The sequence below is a fragment of the Adiantum capillus-veneris genome, chromosome 30 (assembly GCF_014529385.1).
Source record: "Adiantum capillus-veneris isolate H3 chromosome 30, ASM1452938v2, whole genome shotgun sequence".
Taxonomy (NCBI): domain Eukaryota; kingdom Viridiplantae; phylum Streptophyta; class Polypodiopsida; order Polypodiales; family Pteridaceae; genus Adiantum; species Adiantum capillus-veneris.
This window is the reverse complement of record NC_140960.1, coordinates 6,108,688-6,136,231: the sequence shown is the minus strand read 5'-3', so window position 1 is coordinate 6,136,231 and position 27,544 is coordinate 6,108,688. Positions and strand designations below refer to the sequence as shown.

Here is a 27,544-nt window from a genome sequence, read left to right as displayed (position 1 = left end):
CATCACAAGAGCTCACCAAAAGAATAAGTACAAGAATATATTCAAAAACTAACCGACTCTGACCGAGGGAACCCAGATAGTCACCATCCCTCCCAAGCTTCAAGCGCTTTATTTTTGGCCTGTCATTTGGATCTCTTAGCTTATACCAGGGGTATAATTTTTTGCGAAGCCAATTGAATATCGCAGAGGCTAAAAGTACCCGCATTGACCAAACAACAAAAATAACTAAAGTTGGCTCAATATCCGAAAAAATAGTTTTGGTGTTCACAACATTGACGTGTATCAATTGCTGGTGTAGTTGGTCCCAGATGTCATTCCAACCATCTGCTGGCATTTGGCGAACCTTATATCGCTTGAACACCAGTTTGTTATCATTGGCTTTGCCATCTATTTGTGTTGTTGAAGATGACTGTAGATCTTTGGTTCGATGTGGTAAAATAACTGCAAGCATGTTAACGATAGAAGCGTTTACTATCAGTATACGGTTACCTATACAAATTTTCTGATTGAACTGAAGTTCAAAGACCACAATGATAGCACCTATACTGCATTTCTAGAATTCAATGGTGGGCAATGTAAATTTGAGATTGAAATTACAAAAAACAGGAAAGTCAAAAACAGATTGTTCTTTGAGGCGCACAAAAAATCCTTTGGAGCACGATACCACTTGAATCTTCCTGATGGCTACAATATAATCCACACTACTAAGGAAGATAGAGAAGACACAAGCTGTGCAACGAATGGGGCTCAAAAGAAGAGAGAAATAAGCCTCTCTGAGGTTCGTTCTTGTCTGACAAGAAAGTTGTACTCTCAAGAAATACTCATCAAATAATCTTTGAGGCTATGATCTTGTATCCTCCTCAGATGAACTCGACTTGATTAAATGACCTCCAACATTGGAATTTTGAATCACATTCTCACTAAATATTTATCGGACAAAAAATATTGCCATAACCCCAAAATGACTTCACATATTCATTAGTGCGATAAACCCCAAATTGACTTCCCATATTCATTGGTCCGATCCTTTCAATTGAGCCTCCCTCCAGTAACCCAGCCCAAACAGACTACTTGCTTGGAATGGCAGCACGAAATATTATCATGTTTTGCCTTCTCATAGATAGAAGATACATTAGTAGCCGCATATGCTCACTAACAAGGCCATAGATTAAGGAGTCCATTATCTTTATGCTTCACCTAATACAATGAACTTAAACCTGTCAGCGCTCACCGTCTCTAAAGATGAACTATGTCAAGCACCAGACCCCTGATTCACAATTGATAAAAAATTATATACTTCTGAGGAAGAACGACAATGGATGTGGGAAAAAACCAAAGGACCGAACTACAAACATGGTGAATGGGTCCAATAGAGGAAATCAAAAGTTATTAATGAACAATATATATTGCAAGTGCTACTTATTCAAGAGCCTGTAGATGCTCCTGGAATAGTACTGACTAGAAATGAAAAAGAAAAAAACACAGAAAGTTCAGAAACTGCAAACTAAAAGAAGGGCTAAAATACTTTCTACTGATACAAGCAAATTGATGTCGTGCTTTGCGTGGAATCACTCTGCCATATAACATCGAGACTAAGTACATATAGCCTGCAGTAATGCAATGTACTCTTCAAAATCAAAAAATTACCTGCTACATCCTCCCCTGCATTCGCATAATCCATGAATTGCACTTTTTTGCCTTTTAGTAACTTAGTGAAGTGACTAAATAGGAGGTCTGGAGCAGGCTCAGGATCCCAAAATGTTCCCTTGGTTTTCCCTTGTAGCCGAGATAAGAATTTGGCCCACTCAATTGCTTGTACAGAATCCAGCTCATGCTGTCTCTTTGCTTTCTCTGATGTCTCCTTCAAGTGCAGCATACGCTCCCTTTCCTTGTTTCTCAAAGCCTGATATTGCAGCAAGTGAGACAGCCAATCAAAACTAAGTGTTCTACTGTTATTATAAGATCCCAATGCAATCAGTAGGCACGTCATCCGTCGGTCCATACTCTCTCTCTCTCTCTCTCTCTCTCTCTCTCTCTCTCTCTCTCTCACACACACACACACGCACGCACGCGCGCACACACACACATAAAGAGCGTGTGTACCTCGAAGAACTTGCGTGTTCTCTCGTCCTGTTTGGTTTCTTTGGCGAGGCAAGAGCGACAACTGGAGAGGCGTTTACGGAGGGGCACTCTGTAAGGAAAGCTTCTGAGGCCCAGCCGCGGCAGAAAGGTCTTGTCATTGTGGCGCAGCTGCTGCGCGCTGCTTGCCTGCATCCTCCAGCCTCGGCCCCGAGAGAGAGAGAGAGCGAGAGAGAGAGAGAGAGAGAGAGAGAGGGGTTCTTGATTTCGATCAAGAGAAAATTACCAAAATACCCCTCTAATTTGTCAAAATTTCCAAAGTACCCTTCAAATTTCAAAAATTCCCAAAATACCATTGTATTTATTTTGGTTGGATTGTTCAAGATTTTCTAATCTTTATTCTTTTTTGACAATTGAGATCCGTTTTTGAATGCTTAACATGTAATTTTTCACAAATTATCTAGAAAAAAAGGCAATCAAATCAAAAAATAATGGAGCAATTCATCTCCAAAACCTTCGTAACCAGCTTGAATTCTAGTTTTAGCATCTTGTATGATAGACAAACGGTTTTCTTATGAAAAGCTTTTAAAAAAAAAGGAGAAATTTACGCTCACAACTAGGGGTATTTTGGGAATTTTGGAAAATTTGAAGGGCGTTTTGGGAATTTCCACAAATTAGAGGGGTATTTTGGTAATTTTCCCTTCAATCAACCCGGCTATGCTTCTCACAAACTATTTCTAACTACTGGCCAGAGAGTGGGCAAGAGCAATTCACATTCGTCGAAAGGACAGAGACATGTGGCAAGGGGGAGGCAAGCTTGGCATTACTTTTATTGTTATGGTCTCTAGCTTTGTCTATGAATGTTATGAGCAACATACAATGAGCATGTGGCCAATGCAGCAATGTCAATAAGTATGTTCATGTCTGATGGATTCCATGTGATATAATGTGAGTGCCTTCGTGTAGATGGTTGAATAGGCCAAGGAATGAATTTTCTCCAATTGTGGTGAGTATTCTCTCATCATAATTAGTTTTTAGACAGTTTTTTAACTTTTGATTTTCCACTTACATTAGGTTTTATTTCGCAACCAGTAGCTTGTTTTACTCACCCTTCACTTTTGCTTCTTTAAGTGTTTTGATTAAGTTTTCATTTTGCCCAAATTTTAGGAGCTCCTCGTACTTTGCATCCACAAATTTTATGCATTGCTCAATAGGTATGGGTTTCCCCATGCTTAAAATGAGAAATGTAAGCACAAATGCATAAATAAATCTTGTTTCGTACCACATATGAGCATGAATGTTGGAGATTTGGGTGTCTACAACTCGAATATAGAAGAGACCAAGTTAATGGACTTGTCAAAGTAAAGGAATTGGCAAATGGTTAAAGCTATAAAAAGTGATATTACTTCGACTTTGGTGCGTATCCAAACAAAATATTAAATCCTAATGCAATTTTTCTTTTCTTATCTTAAGTATATTTGCTCTAGGGTTCTAGCCTTTACGCAGTTAGTACAAATTTCTAAAGTGGTTAGCTCAAAATTGCCCTCGAATGGACTATAATTTTGTGTTGGTGGGTATTCAAACAAAATATTAAATCCTAAAGGAATAATGTTTTGTATTATCTTGTGTGTATTTGCTCTATGGTTCTAGCCTACATACTTTGTACACAATTCTAAAGTGGTTAGCTCAAAATCACTCTCAAATGGACAATTTTATGTATGTCGGTTAGCATTTTTTTTGCAGGGGTTCTCTTATGTTGTTTTATGCTTGTATTGGATTCGTTTTGCTGTGATTGTTCAATATGGCTTACACAATGTTAAAGCTAGTACAGAATCATTACATGTGGAAATACTCCTAGATCTTGTTAGTTTCTTTTCTAATACTTGCCTTGTTCGCCTCATAAGGTGAGTTCTTTTGTACATAGCAAAGTCAAAGTTGGTATATAATCATTACCTATGAAACCATTCATAGATCTTGTTGGTTTATTTGCCTCGTAAGGCAAGCTCTCTTGTCCATCATGCATTGCCTTGTCCGTGTTGTAGTGCCATCTTATCCTTTGCATTGTGATAGGTGTGTCATGGGTGTGTTTTGCTATCATCTTGAAGCTTTGAAAGGTTCTCATGCACTTTACGTGGCTGGTCGTTGTTAATTGGTTTAGACAATTTTGTATCCATGTTGTAGTTTCTCCATGATATACAGAGTTTTCCTTTAGTCTTTGTGTCTAGCTATGCTCTAAGGGTGAGAATCGATAACTATGATGAAAGTCATTTCATGCAAAGTTGAACATACAACTTGTGTAGGTAACCATGCATCCAAGCATATCTTTATGGGATATCACACAAGTGGAATCAACTTACCAACACAAACCATAAAACATATATATGAACTCCACGACATCAAACCCACAACTCTATATGGTACCCCTCTTTGTTAACACCCTTACATGTGTAGGCAATCCTAACCAAATGCAATTAGTAACTTACATCTTTGACGTGATAACGGTGGTCTAAATACCTTTATCACAATGTATAATGAAGGTCTTGACTTGGCTAATTGATCTCCCCCATCCGAGTACATATGGTAGCCCTCCAAGGAGCCTAAAACTCAAAATTTTGACCATGTACACAAAAACTAGATGAAGTAAAAGTGATCAACATTTTTTTGAACAATGGAGTAGATATCATCTATTTGTGCTATGTCCTCAACATTTCTACTTCTATCCGCACTTAATGTGCTCATTGTTTTGGGTAGATCCTTGAATCTTTGGTCACTCGTGTCCATAAAGGCTTCACTTTCTTTAACTTTTAAAAGCCTTAAATATATTAGCTTAGTTTCTCGTTCATTAAGTTGGCCATCCTCATTTTGCTATCTTGTGAGGTGGAATCTTTTGGGTGTTGTTACCATATACGTAGTAGTGATGGGTATAAACACACTCAGGACCGTCGTGGTACTTTTCTCGTCACCAGGAGGTTTTTTCCCACATGCATTGTATACACCCATCACTCTAGGAGTAACTTATCTTTCTACTAAGCAATATACTCTATATTGTGTGCCTTGAGATTCTTCGTCTTCTTTAAGTTGTGTGTGCATCCCTGCAACGATAATTCCAACAATTTGTTATCAGAGCAGGTTGCCTCCTCCAAGGCATAATCGTCAACGTCACCAGCACCCTCTCCCTCCCCCACACATTTTCTCTGAAATTGGGTGAGCTTTGGTGAGTGTGAGTAGGTCGAGTAGTACTTTGGGATAGCTCGTAGTGTCGGGTGTGCTCAAAATTTTGATTCAGACTCATTTCGATCTCCATTTCCATTACATTCAGTATTGTGTAGGCAATTCCATCCTTTTGTTCTTCTTTTGCAATTGAACAAGCTTTTGTTGTTGTTGCTCAAAGAAAATAATGCAACCACTAATGGAGACGATTCTGGAGATGGCACAATGTATGGTCAAGAGTGAAAGTTTATAACATTCATTTTGGGTCGAGTCTGACATGTGTGCTACTTATGTACTTAACAAGTGTCCTACCAAAGCCTTGTAATCTATGAATCCTTGCGAAGCATGGCATGATATAAAGCCATCTATTGTGTTGGGGTGTGTAACACATCTGCACCACCAACTAGTGGAAACCCCCTCTACTTTGGAAGCCTACATTTGACATCATCACGTATGTCACGAGATGCTCTCCCTCTCATATAAAAGAAGCCCAATCTACACACTTTGTATCCAAGCATTTGCCCATCATTTGGGCCCACTTTGTATGCATCATTTGCATTTATTGTGATCAATCTACTCTGTGTTTTTACTTGCATTCGTGTTAATCTCTCTCTCTTTAATCTCTTGTGATTAATGCACTAACCTCACCATGAACGGCTCATTGACATTTTTGCCATAACCAATCCCTTTCATGTGGTATCAGAGCCGATGGTTCACACATAGACCTATTAACATGTTTATTTGATCATTATTAATAGCTTTACTAGTTGCATTTAACCCCTTCTTGAATTTGCAATATCTAGTTTTACATAGCTTGCATCATTCACCTCTATGCTAGGCCATTCAAGCCCCCTCTTTGCTTGATTTGGCCGCTACTCATACCTCTTACATTACATTAGGTATAGGAATAAAATTTGGTTGATTGTCCTATTTATGTGCGCGTGTGTGTGTGTGTGTGTGTAATTGAGCCTACCTTCACAAATACACAGTTGTAAAGTGAGCCATTCAAGTCATATTTTGTGAAATTACTTGTGTGTCTAGAATGCTCTAAAGCTTTCTAAGGAGCCAATGCATGCTTGATTTTGACTTCACTTGAACTAAGTAAGCCTAACCTTACTGCTATAGCAAGGCCGAATGTTGTAGAAAGAGGACACCTCGACAAGGTAACGCGTTTGGCAGACTAGTTAGGTGGCACAAAGCTATTCATGGTATTGTGAGGTCGTGGGATCAAACCGCCCACCCTATTTTGGGCAATAAAGCAGACCGCAAGGCTTGTCTAGTCGAGCTTATTGAGCAGGCGGGTCTGTTAGCGCGCTCACACGTGCCAATTCTATTGTCCTGTTCGCTCGAACATCCAAGATCATCAAAAAGGATTTATAGGCTATTTTTGGGTCTACATGAGTTCAATCCTGGGTGCGCTCATATTCAACCTAGAATCCACATAAGGGGTGATTCCCATGGCTACACCTTGAGCTCAACAACCTTCATCTAAGCAAGTAGTTCCACATGGGTGCCCTACATCAAGCACCACAGGCCATCAAACATATCCATGAATCCACATAAGGGGTGATTCCCACGGCTACACCTTGAGCTCAACAACCTTCATCTAAGCAAGTAGTTCCACATGGGTGCCCTACATCAAGCACCACAGGCCATCAAACATATCCACGAATCCATATAAGGGGTGATTCCCACGGCTACACCTTCATCTAAGCAAGTAGTCCCACATGGGTGCCCTATATCAAGCACCAAAGACCATCAAACATATCCAACTTACCATGATATATCATCTCAAAGGGCTTTTCATGTGGTGCCATCTTCAAGTAGTATTGCCTGTAACTCCAAAGCCATTGTTCCCACAACACTAAAGCCGAGCCGTAATTGCCAGGGAAGCTCTTCATAGAGATGCAGGGCCAAGGCTCCATGAGACCCAATGACAAAGCAATGTATGCAAAATTCAATCCCAAGACTACCCAACTATCTCCAAACCATACACTCGCACAAGTTTGTTTACTCATTTTGCACAAACTCTTTGCATTCATATTTGCATATATACAAAGCATGATCACATTTGGCTTCACGAGATTATGATTGTAAAAGGATCATACACTGGAAGACCATGCTGACTATGGCACACCATTTGCACAAAGTTTGGTTTGTATGTCATGCCACCATTGGCATCCACTTTGAAAACTTTGACAAAAAACTTTGAGGGGAGGAGAAGCATCGACCACAACAACTTTGACAAACACAGACACTTTGTGGTTAGCATCGACAACACCACAAAATATTTTGAAGATTTGAAGTATGCATTCACTAGAGGCATACAAGCACCGTTTTGACTTTTGACCTACCACCAAGTTGCCTGTTATTCTTCAAGGGGGGGGGGGTGTATTTTGGCCTATACCCTACTATTAAATTATCTAAGGACAAGCATTTTGATCCTACAACAAATTGACAAATCTCCCGAGAGGATGCTTGACTTTGATTCCTACACCCTAGTTGACAATCCCTAGGGGAGGACACTCTTTTGTACTATTTGGGTGCTCCTTGAACACACGTGAGGAGGCTTGTTTGGGTGTGTGACACATCCGCACCACCAACTCGTGGAGACCCCTTCTGCTTTGGAAGCCTACATCTAACATCATCGCTTGTGTCACTAAATGCTCTCCCTCTACTCCTACAAAAGAAGCCCAATCTACAGACTTTCTATTGAAGCATTTGCTCCATCATTTAGCCCACTTTGTACTCATCATTTTCATTTAGTTTGGTCAATTTACTTTACGTTTTGCTACTTGCATTAGTGTTTATCTCTCTCTAATCTCTTGTAATTAATACACTAACCTCACCATGAACAGGTCACTAGCATTTTTTCTATGTTTTTGGTTGTTTAGCTATGCTTTGGTGCCATAAATGCAGCACAAAAAGTTGGATAAGGCTATCAATGCATTTTTTTTTGCTACATGCCTAAAAGCAAAGGTTACCATTTATACCATTTTCAAACAAAATGTATCTTATTGTTGGAGATTTTCATGATGACGGAGATATTGTTGATGTCACTCTTTATCAGATTGCTATTGGATATCTTATCTATGTATACAATACAAGGTGATATATTTAGTTTGTAGTCTCACAAGTCAAGAGATTTATGCATAGCCTAGGGTCTAAGCATTAGCAGGCTATTAAGAGGATCTTTTGCTACATGAGTGACACTTCACATCTTGGGTTATTTTATCCCAAAGGGGATCATTACCACTAGATTTGCATGCCTTTTTGGGACTCAGGTTGGGCTGGTTGTTATGACACACGTGTGTCCACAAGTAGTTTTTGTTTCATGCTCGACAACTCATGCATATCATGGTTGAGCGAGAATCAACCTATTGTGGCCGCTTCTAGTTGTGAAGATGAGTGCATGGTAGGCTTCACATCTACAATTGAGTGTGTGTGGATCAAAGTGCAAATGAATGTCACCCACACCATGAACACCATCCTGTCTTGGAGCAGAAAACGTGATAAACCACTCCCTATGAACATGACTGTCCAGTTGCCAATTGTGAGACAAAGTCCATGCATGTGTAGGTGAACCCAAGGAAGTAGGAGTGTATACCACACTCGTACTCTTAGCAATAGTCAATAGAATCCTCCGCTGTCTCCAACACCTCAAACAACGTCTCCTCATGTGCCCTGGTCTGCCACCATGCCAGCAAACCACATGCCTTCGCCTCTGAGATATGCCTAAAACACCAACTTGTGTATCCAATGACGAATTGTCATTGCAAGATGCCATAATTGAGCACAAAATGAGTCTATAGATCAGCACACACAAAGTGTAAATGCATTGTCCACAAGAGCATAACCGCTCAACACAATGCAAAAGAAAACTAGTTGGTCAAACGCCTGTCACCAAATCTATGGCAAACATTGCATAAAGCACATAACCCTCTACCAAACCAATAACCAATCATGCATAAGTCGTGACCATACGTAATGAAAGCACAAGCAAAATGACCATCCGCATAGGCACAAGCCAAAACTTGGCTAAAATAGCTCTCTAGCACCTATCACAAAGCGCATAAAACCTGGCAAAAAAAACTGACAGAGTCTCCTCTATAACTGGAGCAAAATCTCAACCATAAAACCGCATCCAAGATGCCAAAGTGGGAGAAGCTCTTGACCACTACAACCTGACAAAAAATTGTCAACCAAAAGTATAGCAAAGTGGGAGTAAACCTTGACCACCATAGTCTTCGAAAGAGGATTCTAAACCATAAACCATAACACTACTCAATGCCAATGAGTAGAGATGCCAAAATGGCTCCACAATCTCACATACAATGGCAATCCATAATCAGCGTACATCCACAGAGTGATTGTGCATAAACAAGCGCCATAAGAGTTGCAATCCAAAAACCTGATCATGGAGTTAGGTCTTTGAGCGAGCTCAACGGAGCGAGCTTTGAAGCAAGCTTTTTTTCTTTTTTCAAAAGGACCGCTGTCCCTACCTCACCTTCCTCCTCTCTCCACCCATGTGCTTCCTCCTCTTCCCTTCCTCCTCCTCCTCAACCTCCTCCTCCAATATCCTCCACCTCCTCTCTCCATCTACTCCTATAACTGCCTTCCCTTCCTCCATCTTGTCTTCCAGCAACCCGCCTCCCTTCCACAAGGTCCTCCACACCCTTCTTCCTCTCTCTTTTCCTATCACTCTATACTCATGCCCTCCCCCCCCCCCCTCTCTCTCTCCTCCTTGGCCACCTCTCTCTCTCTCTCTCTCTCTCTCTCTCTCTCTCTCTCTCTCTCTCTCTCTCTCTCTCTCTCTCTCTCTCTCTCTCTCTCTCTCCGCACGCCCCCACCTCCCCTCACCCTTTGTGTGTGTGTGTCCACCCCCTATCACCCCCCTCTCCCTCCCTCCCCCCCCCACCTCTCTCTCTCTCTCTCTCTCTCTCTCTCCCCCCCCCCCCCCCTTGACATGGATAGATTACCCTCTTTCCAATCACACACTAGATGCACCCTCCTTGTCTCTCACACAAACCGAGATCACGCAGCTCATTAGACACAACTTGATTCAGTTAGACACTAGGAGGACATGGATACAGCCTATGCATGTGCTTGGCACAAATATGGCTTTCTACAGAGAGCATCTCCTTGAGCTTACAGAGGATGTTTTGTGATCAGACGTGCCTACATGAACACTCATCTATCCCATGGATTACGTTGTGTTATTCAAAAGATGCGCACATCATCACATCAGATAGATATTGCGGCTAGAAGATTTAGAGTACCATCAGAGGTTAGGGTTGTGTGTGTGGGTGTGTGTGTGTGTGAGAGAGAGAGAGGGGGGGGGGGGGGGGAGCGCCTACATGAACACTCATCTATCCCATGGATTACGATGTGTTATTGGACAGATGTGTGCATCATGACATCAATAGAGATTGAGACTGGCAGATTTAGAGGAGTACCAAGAGAGGCTAGGGTTGAGAGAGAGCGAGGTGTGGTAAGGAGAGAAGGAAGGGGGGGGAGAGAGAGAGAGAGAGAGAGAGAGAGAGAGAGAGAGATTGGGGGGGGGGATGCCTTCTTTTTTTCTTCTTCTTTAAAAGAGGGAAAGAGTAGGGGGAGGGGGGTGCTTTAGGAAAAAAAAAGAAAAAAAAAACCCAAGCCCAAGCAATAGCAATAGTGCTTGGGCTTGGTTTTTTTTTCATTTTTTCCTAAAGCACCCCCTTCCCCCCCACCCCCCCCCCCCCCCCCCCCCCCCCCCCCCCACAAATCTCTCTCTCTCTCTCTCTCTCTCTCTCCCCCCCCCCCCCACAACTCGCTCGCTCGCTCGCTCTCAACCCTAGCCTCTAATGGTACTCCTCTAAATTTGCCAGCCTCAATCTCTAACTGATGTGATGATGTGCGCATCTGTCCAATAACACATCATAATCCATGGGATAGATGAGTGTTCAAACAGGCGGGTTTGGTCACAAAACCATCCTCTATAAGCTCAAGGAGATGCTCTCTGTAGAAAGCACTCTTTGTGTCATGCACCCCCATAGGCTGTATCCATGTCCTCCTAGTGTCTAACTGAATCAAGTCCTCTCTGATGAGCTGAGTGATTTCGGTCCGTGTGAGAGACAAGGAGGGTGTGTCCAGTCACATGGAAAGGGGGTAATCTATCCATGTCAGAGAGAGAGAGAGAGAGAGAGAGAGAGAGAGAGAGAGAGAGGAGGAGGAGGAGGAGGAGGCAAAGATAGAGAGAGGGAAGATATGAAGGGAGGGAAATAAGTAGAAGAAGAAGAAGAGGATTTAAACATTGTTGGAAACTATCCCAAGAGACCTCAATGACGGGAGTTGAACTCAAGACTTGTTATTCAAGAGGGAAATGGTATACCCAATCTACCACATCTGGCTAATAGAAAGGTTATACCGTTTTCCTCTTTTTAAATACACACATCCACACACACACCCGAGAAGAAGATGATTTTAACATCGTAGGAAGCTATCCCAAGAGACCTCAAAGATACGAGAGTTAAACTCAAGACCTGTTATTCATGAGGGAAATGGGATAACCAATCTACCACACTTGGGTGATAGAAAGGTTATACCATTTTCCTCTTTCTATTAGCGCGCACGTGTGCACACATACACACACAAGCGCGCGCACGAGAGAGAGAGAGAGAGAGAGAGAGAGAGAGAGAGAGAGAGAGAGAGAGAGAGAAGGGGAGGGTATGGGGAGATAAAGATGAGGGATGGAGAGAGAGAAGCGAGAGGGGAGGGGTGGATGTGTGTGTGTGTGTGTGTGTGTGTGTGTGAGAGAGAGAGAGAGAGAGAGAGAGAGAGGGGGGGGGGGGGGGCAGTAGAGGGGATGGGTTAGAGGGATCATGAGAGGGAGAGAGGGGGAGGGGGGGAGAGAGAGGAGAGAGAGAGAGAGAGAGAGAGAGAGAGAGAGAGAGAGAGAGGGAGGGGGGGGGGGGGGGGGGTAGAGGCTCACACACACACACACACACACACACACACACACACACACACACACACACACACACACACACAAGGAGAAGGAGGTTCTTGGCTACTCCACTGGAGGGAGGAGCGGCAATGGGCTATGGTTGTAGGATTAGGGGCGGCACATATGGTGGTAGTAAGTTAGCACCACTAACCACCATTGGTGGGCTAAGTTGGTGGTGGCAATGGGTGCTAATGGGTGGCAATGGGAGGTAGTGGTGGTGGGATGAAAAAAAAAAAACATCGCTCCAAAGCTCGCTCCGTTGATCTCGCTCCATAACCGCCTCCCTGATCATGCAAATTAATGCTCTCACAAGAGCTCACCGGCACTCAAAAATGCTCGCCAAAATGCATGTATAATGGCATCAACCATGTGCCATAAGCATATGCAAATCCATTCGCAAAGATCATAAACCAAAGCACAAAATCATTGCCAAAATGTCTTGTGAAAACTTGTGAAAGAAGCTCCACCTGTGTGCTTGGAAAACCGCGTCTCTCAAGAGACCGCTTTGATGGTGTGTAAATGCCTCCGTGCTTTGTTGCCTAAATTCACAAAAAATTCCTCAAACCACAAGCTCTGCACAAGCTGAAATTGCATCTTCAGCTCATAATTTATGCACCCAACTTTGAGCACCTGTCGTGCTTCCAAAAGTGCATCAAACTTGCACACGGTGCAAAAATAGAAAACCTGAAATTTTTGTATACAACCAGTCTGAAATGAATATTAGCAAAACGTGAGGAATTTGCAAAAAGTTTCTTTTGAAAAGTTGTATACCACGTCGAAATAGAGGGGCTTATTTTCAGACCTACATTCTACAAGGATAAAAACAAATATGAAAACAATGATATTGTGCACATAATTTTAGGGCAGTACCTTCACTTACACACTATCTTCCGCACTCCTTTTTGAGCTTCCACAAGAGCATACATCACTCTCAAATGAGCTCACAAGCTCCCATTACATTCTCATGAAGCTTCAAAGCTTTCTTGATCTCTCCACCACTGAGAGCAAGCAAGCTACCTCCTCAACGCTCTCGACCCCCCATTGCCAAGCCATAGCTCTGATACCAATTGTGAGTGCACGAATGCGGTGCATGTGTAGAGATAGATAGATAGATAGATTAAATTATCGACCCATGGAGGTCAGATATGACCCATGGGACCAAAAAACAAAACATAACGGTCGCTCCAAGTATGTGATAATATCTGATACATATGAGTTAGGGACTGAGGGTCAGTCAAAATCATGGTAGAAAATAAAAAAAATCCTAAGGGGGCTTAGGCGAGGAGATAGCTAATTTGGGAGTTCAAATTTTTTGGATGATGGCTTTACCGCCTCGGTAGACTGCCCATTTACCTTGCTTGTGGGCTTCGTGCATCCTCTTGAGTTCGCTTGCTTTCATCTGCAGTTGCATCGTGGTTAATTCTTTGGTGATCGAAAGCTTTGTTCCCTTCAAGAGTCGAGATTGACTTAGCAAATTGATCCGCTCCTCTTTGTCCTTGAAGGTGATAATACATTGCTTGGGTGGCATAGGCCTATGTGTGTAGTTGATCCAACAAACAGTTTCGGGCTTGATCTGAACTAGTTGAAGAATGTCATTAAGTTTGGTGATGGCTTGTTCGAGGGTGTCTTCGTCAGTGCACCACGGTGGGTGGAGCCCCCAATCCGGACCTTGAGGCCAAGAGACTCTTGTAGGGCCGCTTGTACCTCGGTGTCAATCTCTTCATGGGCTGCCTCAAGAGCTTTCTTTTGGACTTCTATGACACTCTCGGCGATAGAGGATTTAACTTCCTATGCTTTTGCAAGCAGATCTTGGCTCTCTACTTCTTTCCCTTCCTCAAGTTTATGCAAGCGCTCCTTCAGTTTTTTGTTTTGCTCAATGAGTTCTTGAACCTTAGCCTCCATATCTGTAATCCTTGCTTCTTGTCGAGCGGCGGAGTCCTTCTTTGGCGCATCTGCCACTATTAGAAAACTCTTGCTTGTGTGGGAGATCGGAGTATCAAAAGACATGTTCGGCTGGATTGCGATGACCTTTCCGTGTGAATCGGTGTTTCTTTGAGGAGAACCCAACTTTAATTTTATGTTTGGCTACAGGTCTGTGTGACCTAACACATACCTAAGAACCCAACATTAATATATCAAAATATGTTGAGGAGCTTCTGATAGAGATTAATGCCATTGTTCTAAGCCGGCTTTGTACGACAACAACACCATTGGCACAAACGCGCTCACGTATTCGGTGCCCTCCTTAGCTCCTGCTCATACTCGGCATGCAGCATAGCTAGACGAGCTGCATCATCTCTCGGGAGTCTGCTAAGATGGGTGCCACCACCAACTGCAATAGAAGCGGCATGGGGGCATCGCTTGGGCTTCCAAGAGACAAGGCTGGGGTTTAACGCCCTCCACATGGCCGGTCCTTGCCCTGCGGGGACTGTGGAGATGGGCGCCACCACCAGCTACAATAGAAGCGGCATGGGGCCATCGCTTGGGCTTCCAAGAGACTAGGCTGGGGTTTCACACCCTCCACATGGCCGCCCCTTGCCATGCGGAGACTGTGGAGGCAAAATCGTTGTGGATTGTTGTGCCTAGAGAGAGAGAGAGAGAGAGAGAGAGAGAGAGAGAGAGAGAGAGAGAGAGAGAGAGAGAGAGAGAGAGAGAGAGAGAGAGAGAGAGAGAGAGAGAGAGAGAGAGAGAGAACACAAGATGTCGATGGAGCAGCTCGACACTATGTGTGTGTGAGAAAGAGCCCCTTACTTCTTAACTAGTAAAGAATAAGGTATGTACACGTAATGGACGACAAACATCTCTGGCATGTCCGACCGGGGTAAGAGGCACACCGCCTTTACCCCAACAACATTCGCTCAACAAAATCAACAAAATAGGCTTGGGATACTTTGGTTGGACTTTACGCAAGTGGCAATGAGTCTAAAATTGCATTGATGCATAAAGAGCTAGAGTTGAAGATTATGGAAGAGGAAGATGATATGGACAGTTTCCTTCATGGTATCAAGGATATTAATGAGCTACTCATTCCTATAGGTGAAGCTATTTTCAGCTGTTCACTTGTGCAAACTGTTCTTGATGCATTGTCATACTCTTACAAGACTTTTGCTCGTACTTGGAGACTTATGACCCAAGGAGACCCTCAAGCTATCAAGTTTGATACATTATGCACATTCCTATTACAGGAGTCACTTTCAAGAAAGAACAAGGTTAAACAACATGCAATCGAGTAGGCTTTTGTTGCTGCTCAACACTTTCAAGAAAGAACAGGTCTAAATAGCACGTAGTTGAACATGCTTTTTGTTGTTGCTCAAAGAAAAGATAGTAATAGCAATGCAACCACTTCTCATGGTTCCTACGTAAGTAACAAATCGCTTGTGTCTTGTGCTTCTATTGGTAGCAGCTTGTTTAGGAATTCTGGTGAAAAGGTAAGAAGAAGTTGCATTGACATTATTCTGAGGCTAATGATCACTTGATAAAGCAATGTCCTAAGTTGAAAGCAAAAGAAACCAAGACCTTACTTTGCATCATGACTTGTTTGCCTCTCTCGAGACTATCCCTCGTGGGAATTCGATCACTTGTGCCAACAATTCCTCGTATTGGGTCAAGGGAATTAGAAAGGTTGTGCTAACTGATACAAATGGTAGTTCTTCCATACTTCTTGATGCACTTTATGTACCAGTGATAAAAAAGAACCTTTTGTCTATATCTACACTTGCATGACTTGGTCTTGTCAAATTTACGGATAATAGATGTACAGTTCATGATCTCAGGTTTGGTGATGAAATTGTTGCATTTGACATTTTGTGCCATGGGCTATATAAGTTCACTATGTATGACAAGTGTGGGTAGAATCTTGCAAATACAATTGTGGATTCAAAGGTTGTTTCAGTTGTCCAACTTTGGCATGCATGTTTTGGGCATTTGAATCTGCCAGTTTGGTGCATTTGCAAAAAAATGATACGGTTGCTTCTTTGCCCCTCTTGAAGCACCTTCTAAGCATGTTTGTGAAGGTTGTATTTTGGATAAGATACAACGTTCAAAGTTTCCAAAGGATGGTTTAGTAAGGTCTACATGTAGGTTGCAACTTGTGCATGGTGATGTTTGTGAACCTATGCAAACTCCATCCTTGGGTAATTACTTTGTACTGTGTGATGTCATAGTAATGGTCAAAGAAAACTTGTTGATTACCTAATGACACAATAGTTACCATTTGAATAGGAACAATGTCGTAGCTCTCTTCATCATAGAATAAGGTGTGTGTCAACTCATTAACGCAAACATCCATGGTAGCCAATATTTGAGTCCACTCAAAAGGCTCAAACAAGTCTTCAAAAAAAGGATCTGGTATATAATTAGTACCATTTACCTCCCAATCCAAGATACAATCCTCTCGCTTTAAACTACCATTTTTTAAATCTGTACACATCCAAATAAGAGTGTTTTTTAAAACCATGATGGTGATTTAGATTCAATTGATGTTTCAGAATCAAAATCTTGGATTGGTGTTTTCAGTGTTGGGTTCAAGCCCTTATTGGTCAGAGCTTATTGGTCAGCTTATTGGTCAGCCCGTGAGAACAAGTCTCAAGGCATGCAGGTATGGACCATTAGTTAGTTGAGTTTGCATGTGGAAAAAGGTGAGGTAGATATCACCTTCCAAAGGCTATGTAAAGGCTTCCATTAATAAAAAGTAGTATAGCGTGTGTTTTTTCTCTGCATACTGTGTCGAGTTCCTCTCCCTCCCCCTCTCTCTCTCTCTCTCTCTCTCGTCCCTCTTCTTGCTCTGCACCAGCATGGCTTCATAGCACAAGCTCCAACAACTGGTATCAGAGCCCTATTGGGCCTCAGCGCTCGACAAGCACAGCGCGGGTACGACCGCTTGCAGAGGAGGCAGTTCGAGTCTCGACCTGCATCAAAGTATTCGGTTTTGGGCTCATCAGGAGCGCAATTGGGTCATAAGGCTTTTTCGTCTCTGCTTCTATCCATAAATCGGTTCCCACAGCTCGCCATGGTTGCCCGAAGCTTGGCGCAGATTTTCTCACGCTGCTACAGAGTTCGTTTTGTCTTTTTTTTAATTGAATTTCACATTTAAATCAAGTGTCCACCCTCTTTTTTGGTCCAAACTCCTTAAGCCAGAGGTCATTCACACCCCGCAGCCGCAGTCCAGCGTGTCGATCGAAGAGAGTGGATATCGGCATTCGATTGTTCACAATTTATGATTGTAGGTGGAAATCCGGAGAGATTTTTTTGTGTGCATATTTAGAAAGCAGACCTCTATGTCAAATTAAGACACGTACCCTTCGTGGGATCTTGAACCACCTCCAGAGCAACAACAGCCTATGAATGAAGCTCAACGAACTCATGATATAAAGCGAGATCTTTTAGAAGAAGACTTTTGGGTACATCGAACTCAATTGGAGAGACAATATGGCGATTGATTCGAAGTATTTTTGACCAACACATCATAAAGCTATCCTTTGCATATTGAATATGGCATCAAAAGTCGACAAGTTCAATGGATCGGGCTTCCATACTTGGCAGATCAAAGTTAAAGGCTATTTGATGCGCAAAAACTTATGGAACGTGGTCAAGCCTTTCGCAGCCGACGAATCTGGAACATCCGCTACAGTTTCAAGGGCATTATCTGCTGAGCTACAAAGGAAAGACGAACAAGCTTTTGGTATCATTCTAACCTCCTTAGAAGACGATTTTATTCATTATTTGGACGATGTTGATTCTTCAAGTGCTGCCTGGATAGAGTTAGAGAAGCTTTTCGGTGCCAAAGCTAAGTATTCAAAAATGAGTTTAAAAATGGAATTATATTCCATCTGCATGCGTGAAGATGAAAACATTGCAGCTTTAGCCAATAGACTGAAGAGTATTAGAAATCAACTTGTTTATGTTGAAGCTTCAATACCAGAAGAAGATCTCATAGCCATTTTGTTAAAAAGTTTGACTGACAAATTTCATCAGATTGTTACTTTTTTAAAAGAGAAAGATCCGCTGCCCGCCTTGGATGGTATCATCAATTCATTGCAGGAAGAAGAACGCAGGGTACCTAGTACCAATTCTACTATTATTCCCAGTGCATATACAGTCTTGAATGCCGTATCCCCCACCAGTTCTTCTGATACTTCCAGTGCATATGCAGTCACTAAATGTGCTACTACAGCAGCTTCATCTCGACCATTCAATGGAACCAGATCTTGTGCCATTTGTGGGCGCAACAATCATCAGACGAAAGACTGTTTCAAGAAGAATCCTTGTGTTCACTGTGGTAAAACAAATCATCCGTCAAATAAGTGCTTTCAAAAGGGTAAAACTCAAATTCACGTGGTTGAGGGAGACACTAAATCTCCAATATATTATGTTGATGAGGAAATTTATTAGATCAACTCTTTTCATGTTGTTTAATCAAAATAAATTGTACGGGTTCTAGACACTGCCACAAAAACAAGTGGTAAGACCTCCCAATTTTTATCAGTTCTCAGCCCTTTTTTTTGTTGCATTCTCATGAGGTTACTGGGTACACCATAAACCCAAGGTTTGGCAGTGAACCAAAAACTCCATTTTTGGTAGCTACATATTTGGCCTACACCCTATTTGTTCAAGGGGGGGTTTACTGATCTAGCACCAGGTTATGGATACACCAGAAAATCCTTGGTTGTGAGAAAACCTAAAACTCACGGTTGACGAGTACACCAAAAACTCGAGGTATCATGAGTTGCTTGTCTAGTTCGGGCTTGAGGGGGGGATTGTTGGGTTCACGCCCTTATTGGTCAGAGCTTATTGGTCAGCTTATTGGTCAGCCCGTGAGAACAAGTCTAAAGGCATGCAGGTATAGACCATTAGTTAGTTGAGTTTGCATGTGGAAAAAGGTGAGGTAGATATCACCTTCCAAAGGCTACTTAAAGGCTTCCATTAATAGCGTGTGTGTTTTCTCTGCATACTGTGTCGAGTTCCTTTCTCTCTCTCTCTCTTGTCCCTCTTCTTGCTCTGCACCAGCATGGCTTCATAGCACAAGCTCCAACATTCAGGACATCCTTGTAAGAATGATCCTTTAGGTTCACTCTTATTATTGATCCTACTTGTTTTAGATACAGTTAGTCATTTTTTCAATCTTAGATCCATTGAACATGCTTTATGAAATGTTATCCCAAGATGATTTCTTAATTCAATTTCTTTTTGAATTCTACAATGGCAAAAGTATGCTGGTAATCAATCCCACATGAGCTGACTATCACATTTTCCAATACTCCCATTGGTCGTTCAATGTGATCGTCTACCAATTGTAGTTTCATTCTCATTTGTCTTATTATTGTTGGTCTTCCTAGACTTTCCATACTATTGTGGTGGCTATGGTAATGACAACCTCACTATCTAGTATTGCCATGGTTTTTACCTCGTTATATTCCACATGAAGAGTTGTCATTTCTTTTTTTTCATTGCAATATTCTCCTACTTTGTTCATCGGAATAGATTTGACAAGTTTGCTTTGAGATTCTTCTTGTTGCAACTCTTTCGCCTTCTCCTTGGTTGATCCCATGATTTTTACTATTTCTAAAGTGTTTCATAGATCTTTCCATCGATGTGATATGATCTTTAATAGCTTCTCTGATGTAATAGTACATGGTATGGGTGTTGAAGGTTTCCCACATCTACAGTCTAATGTGCTCGAGTCAATTTCGTGGTCTTATACACTAAAGATTTTCTTAGTTTTCTCCTAGGTATGAGGATAGGGTTTTGAGTGTTTGGACTTTGGAAATGCTTGACTGCTCTGAACCCCCAATCTTCATACAAAATATTGTATATCCAACTTTATAGGGGGTTGCTCTAGTCACAATTCTTCAATTGGGGCTGATTTCAAGGCCAAGCTTCTAACATTAACCTCTCTTACTATTTCTCATAGGTGTTTACGCCAATATTCCTCCACTAAAGGGATTCCATCTACCCCTTCTCCATGTCAGGTACTATAATTGTAGGTTCTTCATTCTCAACTAAAGAATTCCTCAATTCCTTAGTGTCTCTTATCTCCGTTAATTCCTGATTTGTTTTATCTATTGTAGGATTTTTAATTATTTTGACTTTTGGTTTCTGTGCTTTGAACATTGTTTTCTCAGTAAATTCTCATAGGCTTCTAGCTTTGCTACCTCTATATTAGGGCTTGGATAAATCTTCCATTTGGTTTCTACGGTTTGACCTGCTTGGAAGGATTCCAAGGTTGCATTGATATAGGTTCATAGATTTTATCCACAAGTACTGAACAACCTTTCAATTCACTTTCAACCCGCTTGGAAAGCTTCCAAGGTTGCATTGATAGGTTCATAGATATTATCCATAAGTACAAAACCACTTGATTTTGGTTTCGGTTCCTTGAACTTTATGAAGGTGACTTTCTTCTTTTTTGGAATAACCTTTGAGCTTTCTCCTCAATTTCCCCTTCTCTAACTCTATTTCCTAAGCTCATGATGCTAACATCTCCTCTTAAAATCTTCATAGAAGTTTTTATTGCTTTCTAACTCACTAGCATTGTTTTGTTTGTTCCATTTGGCGTGTGATTTTTTGGTTTGTGCCCTTTTAGCAACTTTGATTGGAACTACTAGTTCACTATCACAAAGGATCTAATTGGCAAGGCATTTACTATGTTTATTTATGTTTCTCCTTTGGGACCTCCTTGGTATAATGAACCCCCTTTTCTACCACATTACATGCAAGAAGCCTCAATTGGCTTGACATTTTTATCAGGATTTGGGCAATCGTTTTTATCATTTGATCCACAATTATGGCAATTTCCCATTTGTGATTTAGGCATTGGTTTCATCATGTGTGGCCTAGTCCCTTGAATGGCAATGAAATAAGTACTACTTGTGGAGGCGCTTGATAAACTAGTTAAACTCTCGTAGTTTATGGTTGATTATACCAATTCTCCCTTACTACCGTAATTGATGAACTACCTTCATTGTGTGGCATAACTAGTACTATGGCCTACTCTTGCAATTGTCCTTCAAGATGCATGTACTTGACTAGTATTGCATCGTTTCTTGGTAGTGGTGGTTGCTGACCTAGCACTGGTTGTGGTCTCTCCATAGCCATGGGTGGATTTTGCATTTTGCCCATGTTAGGTGGATACCTATACATAGGTTGTCTCTCATAGGCACATATTGTACATTCCTATCATACTTTGGTAGTCTCATGGTTTGTCCATTCTTCCTCGATAGCACACCATTTAGGTGTCCTCGTTGATCCCATGGGTTACCCTTCTGGTGGACCTTGTCCTAGCCCTCTCACTGGCATTCTTTGCATATTGCTCATCATGTCATTCACCCACTTGAGCATGTCCTCTATCGTATTTAGAGGTGCTACCTTAGTTGGTCCTATTGATACAGGCACATTAGTTAGATGTAGTTCTCTCACTTTGAATATCTCTCATAGTGCCTTTTTTGCTAAAAATTTCTTAGTTATCCCCCAAGTCTATTGCATCAAGGATGCATGCTTCCAAGGTTTTGTGTTTAGCATGCAACTCTTTGTTAAGCAAGCCTTCGAGGAATAGTGAGACAAGTCTTTCCTTGGTTGCAATCAAAGCCTTACCTTCTAAGGTCATTTCAAATACCTTAAAACGAGTATGGAATCAGAAATCCTTTCTGCTCTTAAAAGTTGCATGAAGCTTAAGTGGTCATATGGATCCCTAGATCCATTATGTTTTTTGATCTATTTTTGAAAATTAGTTGGTCTAAATCTTCGATTATGCTGAACACCTACTATATTGGCTGGTGGTCGTCCTTTAAGCCTTCAAACCAACTGCTTGGTAGTAGTGACTCGTGTAGCCCAATTTTGCCTCTAATGTCACCCAATTTTCCTTTATTTTAGGTGGTTTTTGCTCCTCTTTCATCCTTGAAGTGAGTTCCATGGGTGGTACTCCCCCATTCATTGGCCATACTAATAAAAGATCTATATGTTGGCCCAATCTTTTGATCTAATTTAGGGCCCATTCCCAACATCATATCCTTGATCAAATAGCCTTAATATTTGGTCTATTCAACCTCTCGTGGAGTCATCGGTGACAAAATTTGGTTGTCAAAATAATCCCTAAAGAGGTGCACAGGAAGGTTTGTTGCACCTTTCTCCCTAATCTTGAAAATATACATGATCTTCAAGGGTGTGAAGTGTCTTGGTTTAGCATAAGCTATCCACAGCAAATCTCTAGCATTGTTTTTCTCCCAATAATAGACTCCTAGTCTTGGGTTATCAATCGGTATATGCTTTAGAGGCTTTATGTCAATCTGATCATAACCTTCCAATCCAAGCACCCTTGGTCCCTCTTTGGTAATCATGTCTGGAATCAGTGAATCAACTTCTAGTCCCCATTTGTCTATAGTGTCAAGATTCACAATCTTTAAGTATTGTGTCCTATTTTGATCCATATAGAAGGTTTCCTACTTATTGGCTCTAACCTCTTCCTCAAATTCAACACTGCGATCATCGACCCTAAACGGGGGTTTCTAATCACCGAGCAAAAAAAACCTAGCAAATATAAATCCGAGCAAACTGATACAAGAGTTAACAATGGTGAAAGAAAAAAATTATGCCATGCACATTACTTTCAATACTACAAATCTGACACTTAATTGAAAAAAAATGAGATTTTATAACCATTATGAGAATTTAGCAGGTGCTTATACAAGCAAGTTAAACTGATGAGAGGTTAATATATCTATATATCATAGATTTGCCTAACCTTGTGGGAACTGATTGTTGTCATCTGCATTTGTGAACATAATTGATGACATGCATGAGGTCTTAGATAATATTTTCAGGGAGGAGTCCAAGACAAAAGCGAAGCGGCAAGGTATTTTGAGAAGAGGCGGTAAAAGGGTTGTGGCAAGCTCCAGTTTACTAGTTACCAATTTTTTTGGTCTTGCTTAAGTTCCCTGGCAGCCTCTTAATTATCTGAGACCTCCTAATTGCAAATTCAAGGATAAAATAAAGCTTGAAGAGGTGCCTTGTAGGGACCTCCAAAAGGCTACTTGATCTGGTCATTTTGCTTTTGGGAACCACTTTTTGCGGGGATATTTTTTTGCCTAACGAGTCTATCATGATAATTAAACAAAAGCGATCCGACCTATAGACAAATGCAAGTTCTTCAGCATAGGGAAGGCCCAAGTCTCGGATGCATTTTCCTGCTGGATGGAGAGAGCCATAAAGTCATGAAGCATCAATTTCTTAAAAGCTCTTATGATGTGAGTGCTCTTACTATTGAAAACACCCAAGGTCCTAGGATATTTAGAGTCCATACCAAGATTGAAAGAATATTTTTATCCTAATTCACATAATGGCGATTTAAAGCTTCCAAAGCCTGCCAGATCCTTTGCAGCAACATGTAAACAAGAGCGACCATCATAGGAGCAGAGTTGTTTCTTCTACATGCCAACATCTTTGGTTGCAATCCAACGTCCTAATCCCTTCAATCATGAAAAAAAAATTCCTCTCATTGCTCACCATCACATTGCAATCGTTGTAATGTCATCCACCCTCAACACCTCAACATCATGATGCCTCACCATTGTTTTCCCAAGAGGCACGCAATTGAATGATCTCTTGCTGCTAACCATCACCTGTGCCACTTTATCTGTCTGTGGCACTGCCTGCTGCAATAACTCCCTGGTCTGCTTGATGTTTTATCTTAAATAAGTGACACTATCCGCATGACCCTACCCCTCCCTAGTATGGTGTTGCAACCAGTCCGCACAGGCACATACTGGTTGCAGTAGCTGACCAAGGAGGCTATTTTTTTATAATAATAAAAACATCAATTCAGTAAGGGTGCAAGGATTTTTGAAAAGACTAGCAGAAGAGATGATCACGAACCGAGCACTGCTCGCCGGCAGTGATAGAGGGCCTGAGGGGGAGCCATCCGATCTTGCCATTGACACTACAGAGCCTTCATATTGAAAAAATATCTCCCCCAACATCCACTGTCTTATCCCATCTAAGTGGTAGACTGGTTAGCAGAGATGGGTAGTGAACGCTACTCAGCATCATCCCATCAACAACTCATGGCTTCCTAGGCTCCTCATCAAGCTATCTCGTCGCCTCATCCCTAGTATTGGGCTCCTCATCATGTGCGCCAAATATATCATCCATCCAATGCAGCTGCTACGGCGCCCTGGTATCAAGGTACTCATCCTCCACCTCTTCACCTATCTGCTTCTCCTTGGATGCCTTGCCAATGACATAAGTTACCTGTCGTTCAAAATTAGGTTGTACTATCCAGAGCTTCTTGCAGCTCTAGCAGCACTCTGGCTTCTCCTCCTCTTGGTATGTGAGCTGATTTAATTTCTTTCCAACATTATTGAAGCCATGGATGTCCTCGTCCCACCTATGATTGTGCGGACGCTAACGCCCCCAGCCTCTGAAGAACAAGATGACAACATTAAGATGGAATTATCTAAGTACTACCCATGCAGCCTTGGTGATCATTTGCCTCTCCTTAATGGGCCCTTGGTAAGGTATCCTCGTGTGCATATTATGATCCCTTGTTGCAAAGAGCCCACTGATGTGCCCCATGAGAGCATTCTGGTAGCCTTCTCTCTAGCTGATGATGATCTCAAGGCATTTTGTGAAACAATACGGGTCGAAAGTGGCAGTGATCAACTTGTCCACCTGAGAAGGACAAAGGTAATTTATCTAATTACGTATACTCCATCAAGAAGTATGCTAATCAACATGATAATAAATGCGTGCATTATTTGCTTTCTTTATTTTGTAGTGGAATGTTAACCATGAAAGGCCTTAATGCAGGTACCAGCTGGTGTACCTCACCACTTCAAGTGTGGAAACATGAATTTTGGTGTGCAACATTCAGATGCTGAGTATGTAGTGATGATGGATGCAGATATGATCCTCCATCCCTCTTTCTTAATCTGGGTGCTACTGTACATTGTCAATGCTCCCGATGTCTCCTTCATGCAAGTCCACCAATCATTCTACAACCTTCCTAGCCTATAGGAGACCCTCTGAATGATGCATGTGGGTTGGGGTATGATAGGGTGATGGTGCACATGAACATACGTTGATGTGCCCCATGTGTTGGGACGGGGGTGATTATCAAAAGAAAGCACTTGGATGAGATTGGTGGCTTCCAACCTCAGTCCATAACCCAAGATACAAATTCTTGAGCGGCCAAATGTCAAATCACAACCTTGTAGTTTTGCTTACTTCGTGTCGTTCTGGAAGAAGAGGTAGTGACGGATTCTACGGAGATTTCATGTATTGAAATTGAACCAACTGCATGACATGCCTCCTTCACAAGAAGTTTTGGACAAATTCTCACAATAATTCCCACATTGTTACTTACCTCAACATCATGAGCTTCTGTGTGAGAGGCACCGCATACCTAGCTAGGTACGATTGGGGGTAGGGGACTGTCGTGGGCCGGTGAGGGAGATCGGTGGTCCCCTGCCCCCAATCGTACCTAGTTAGGTATGTGGTGCATGTCGAGCAAAAGCTCATGATGTTATATATTGTATGAAAAACACTATAAAAGACTCTATTTTCCTACATGAGAAAATTTCTAAAATTCCATGTGCTTCTCCTTCTCGGCTTCTCACAGGCCTCGCTTTTGCTTCTCAAGCCAACAAGCTCTATGCACAAAGAGAGAGAGAGAGAGAGAGAGAGAGAGAGAGAGAGAGAGAGAGAGAGAGAGAGAGAGAGAGAGAGAGAGAGAGAGAGAGAGAGAGAGAGAGAGAGAGAGAGAGAGAGAGAGAGAGAGAGAGAGGATCAAAGCAGGAACTCGGGAAGAGCTTCGTGCAATACAGGCGACAATGCCCGATGAAGGAGAAGTTGTAGATCCCAGAGCTCACCTAGATGAGCTGTCGAAGACAAAATGTGTCAAGTAGATGATGAGTTATAAAGCTTGCTTCAAACGGATTGAAGGTGACTAAACTGGAGACAAACACTGTCCTGGCCAATATTTTGATTATCGGGCTTGTATCGATAAGAATGTTGCACAAAGGCTCTTCAGCTTGACCAAATGAACAACCATTGGTGTGTAGGAAAAGGACCTGATAGACTGCATCTCATGTTGAATAAGGCTTCCCATATTGGGGGACTGTGGAGGACGAACATTTCTATTATCAACTAGATCATTCCAAACATTGATTACAAAAGAAAGACTCATACTGGATTTTGGATGTATGATGAGAGCTCTTCTGCAAGGGAACGGTGCTTCTACTACTTGTAGCTAGGTTGATTATGGTCATCATGGTGGTACATTTTTGGAGGAGTTGGAAAAATATATTAAAGCAATTTTATGACTGCTTGCCGTCTGGACGTACTGGTTTTTGCCATGTTTGTTTCAAAATTGCTATAGTCGTGCTCTAATGGTACATACCACTATAGAACACTATGTGGTATGCACTTAGGAGTCAATTGATAAGGTGGGAAAGTGCCCTTGGATGAATTTTGGAGACTATAATGGAAATGTATTCCAAGTGGATAATACAAACATGTGGAAACTGTTAGATTAGCAGACATTAGGTGCCCTTAACTTGTTGCAAGCACCGGCGGCTCTGCCGTATAACAATCCCATGTTGGTTGCTTTGTGCTTGGAGATCTGTGCTTGAGAGAGAAATCCATAGGGACTTGCATGATTATTTTGTTGCTCGAAAATACTCGCTCGTCAATTTGTATAACCTGACCCTAACTACATACTCCTCCTTAGGATCTAGATAAACTTGAGCCCCATGAGTATTGCTCTTGTGAAATGTCAATGTGTGATTAAACCATAGCAAGGTCCCTGCACCCGAAGGAGTGGAGAAGGAAGACATGTCTGATGTCAAGTCGAAAAAAGTATCTGACACTTCTTCAACAATGGTCTCTAAGGGCCCCTCTTAGTAGACACTCTCTTCACTTGACACTGTGCTCTCTTCAATTGACACTCTACTCTCTTTTTCTTGATTAAAGCCCTAATTTTATAGTACTCAACCTAGTATAAGGTACATAAAGACCAACAATGCTTATTAAAAATGAATACCTAGTCTTTTGATTCAATACCAATATGTTTCAACTGTAGAAATTATCCTTTTCTAAACTACCTCTCTACTCAAGCTTGCTCTCAACCAGTCTTGCAAAACCAAATAGTGTTCTAGTTGGTCTATTAGTTGTCATTATGTACAATAAATGGTGGTCAAATTTTTAAATTCCCAAACTGCAAAAATAGCCAAAGGACAAGTCTACAACCTTCAATTTCTAAAAGCTCAATTTCTAGTAGAAAAT

At 41.8% G+C, this 27,544-nt stretch overlaps 1 protein-coding gene and 1 pseudogene across 1 annotated transcript in view; one reads left to right on the top strand and one right to left on the bottom strand.

Moving 5' to 3' along the window:
• Positions 1-2,336, bottom strand: part of EMB3144 (AAA-type ATPase family protein) — a 42,281-nt gene extending 39,945 nt beyond the window's left edge. Inside the window, exons 1-3 of the mRNA XM_086506592.1 lie at positions 2,104-2,336; positions 1,648-1,903; positions 54-441 (exon numbers count right to left, since the gene is read on the bottom strand). Coding sequence (XP_086362718.1) covers positions 54-441; positions 1,648-1,903; positions 2,104-2,274 — 815 coding nt within the window. The 5' untranslated portion in view covers positions 2,275-2,336. The remainder of the gene's footprint in view (positions 1-53; positions 442-1,647; positions 1,904-2,103) is intronic.
• Positions 2,337-26,091: 23,755 nt separating this feature from the next.
• On the top strand, positions 26,092-26,380 carry LOC147417482 (cytochrome b-c1 complex subunit 6-1, mitochondrial pseudogene; annotated as a pseudogene).
• Positions 26,381-27,544: the final 1,164 nt, after the last annotated feature.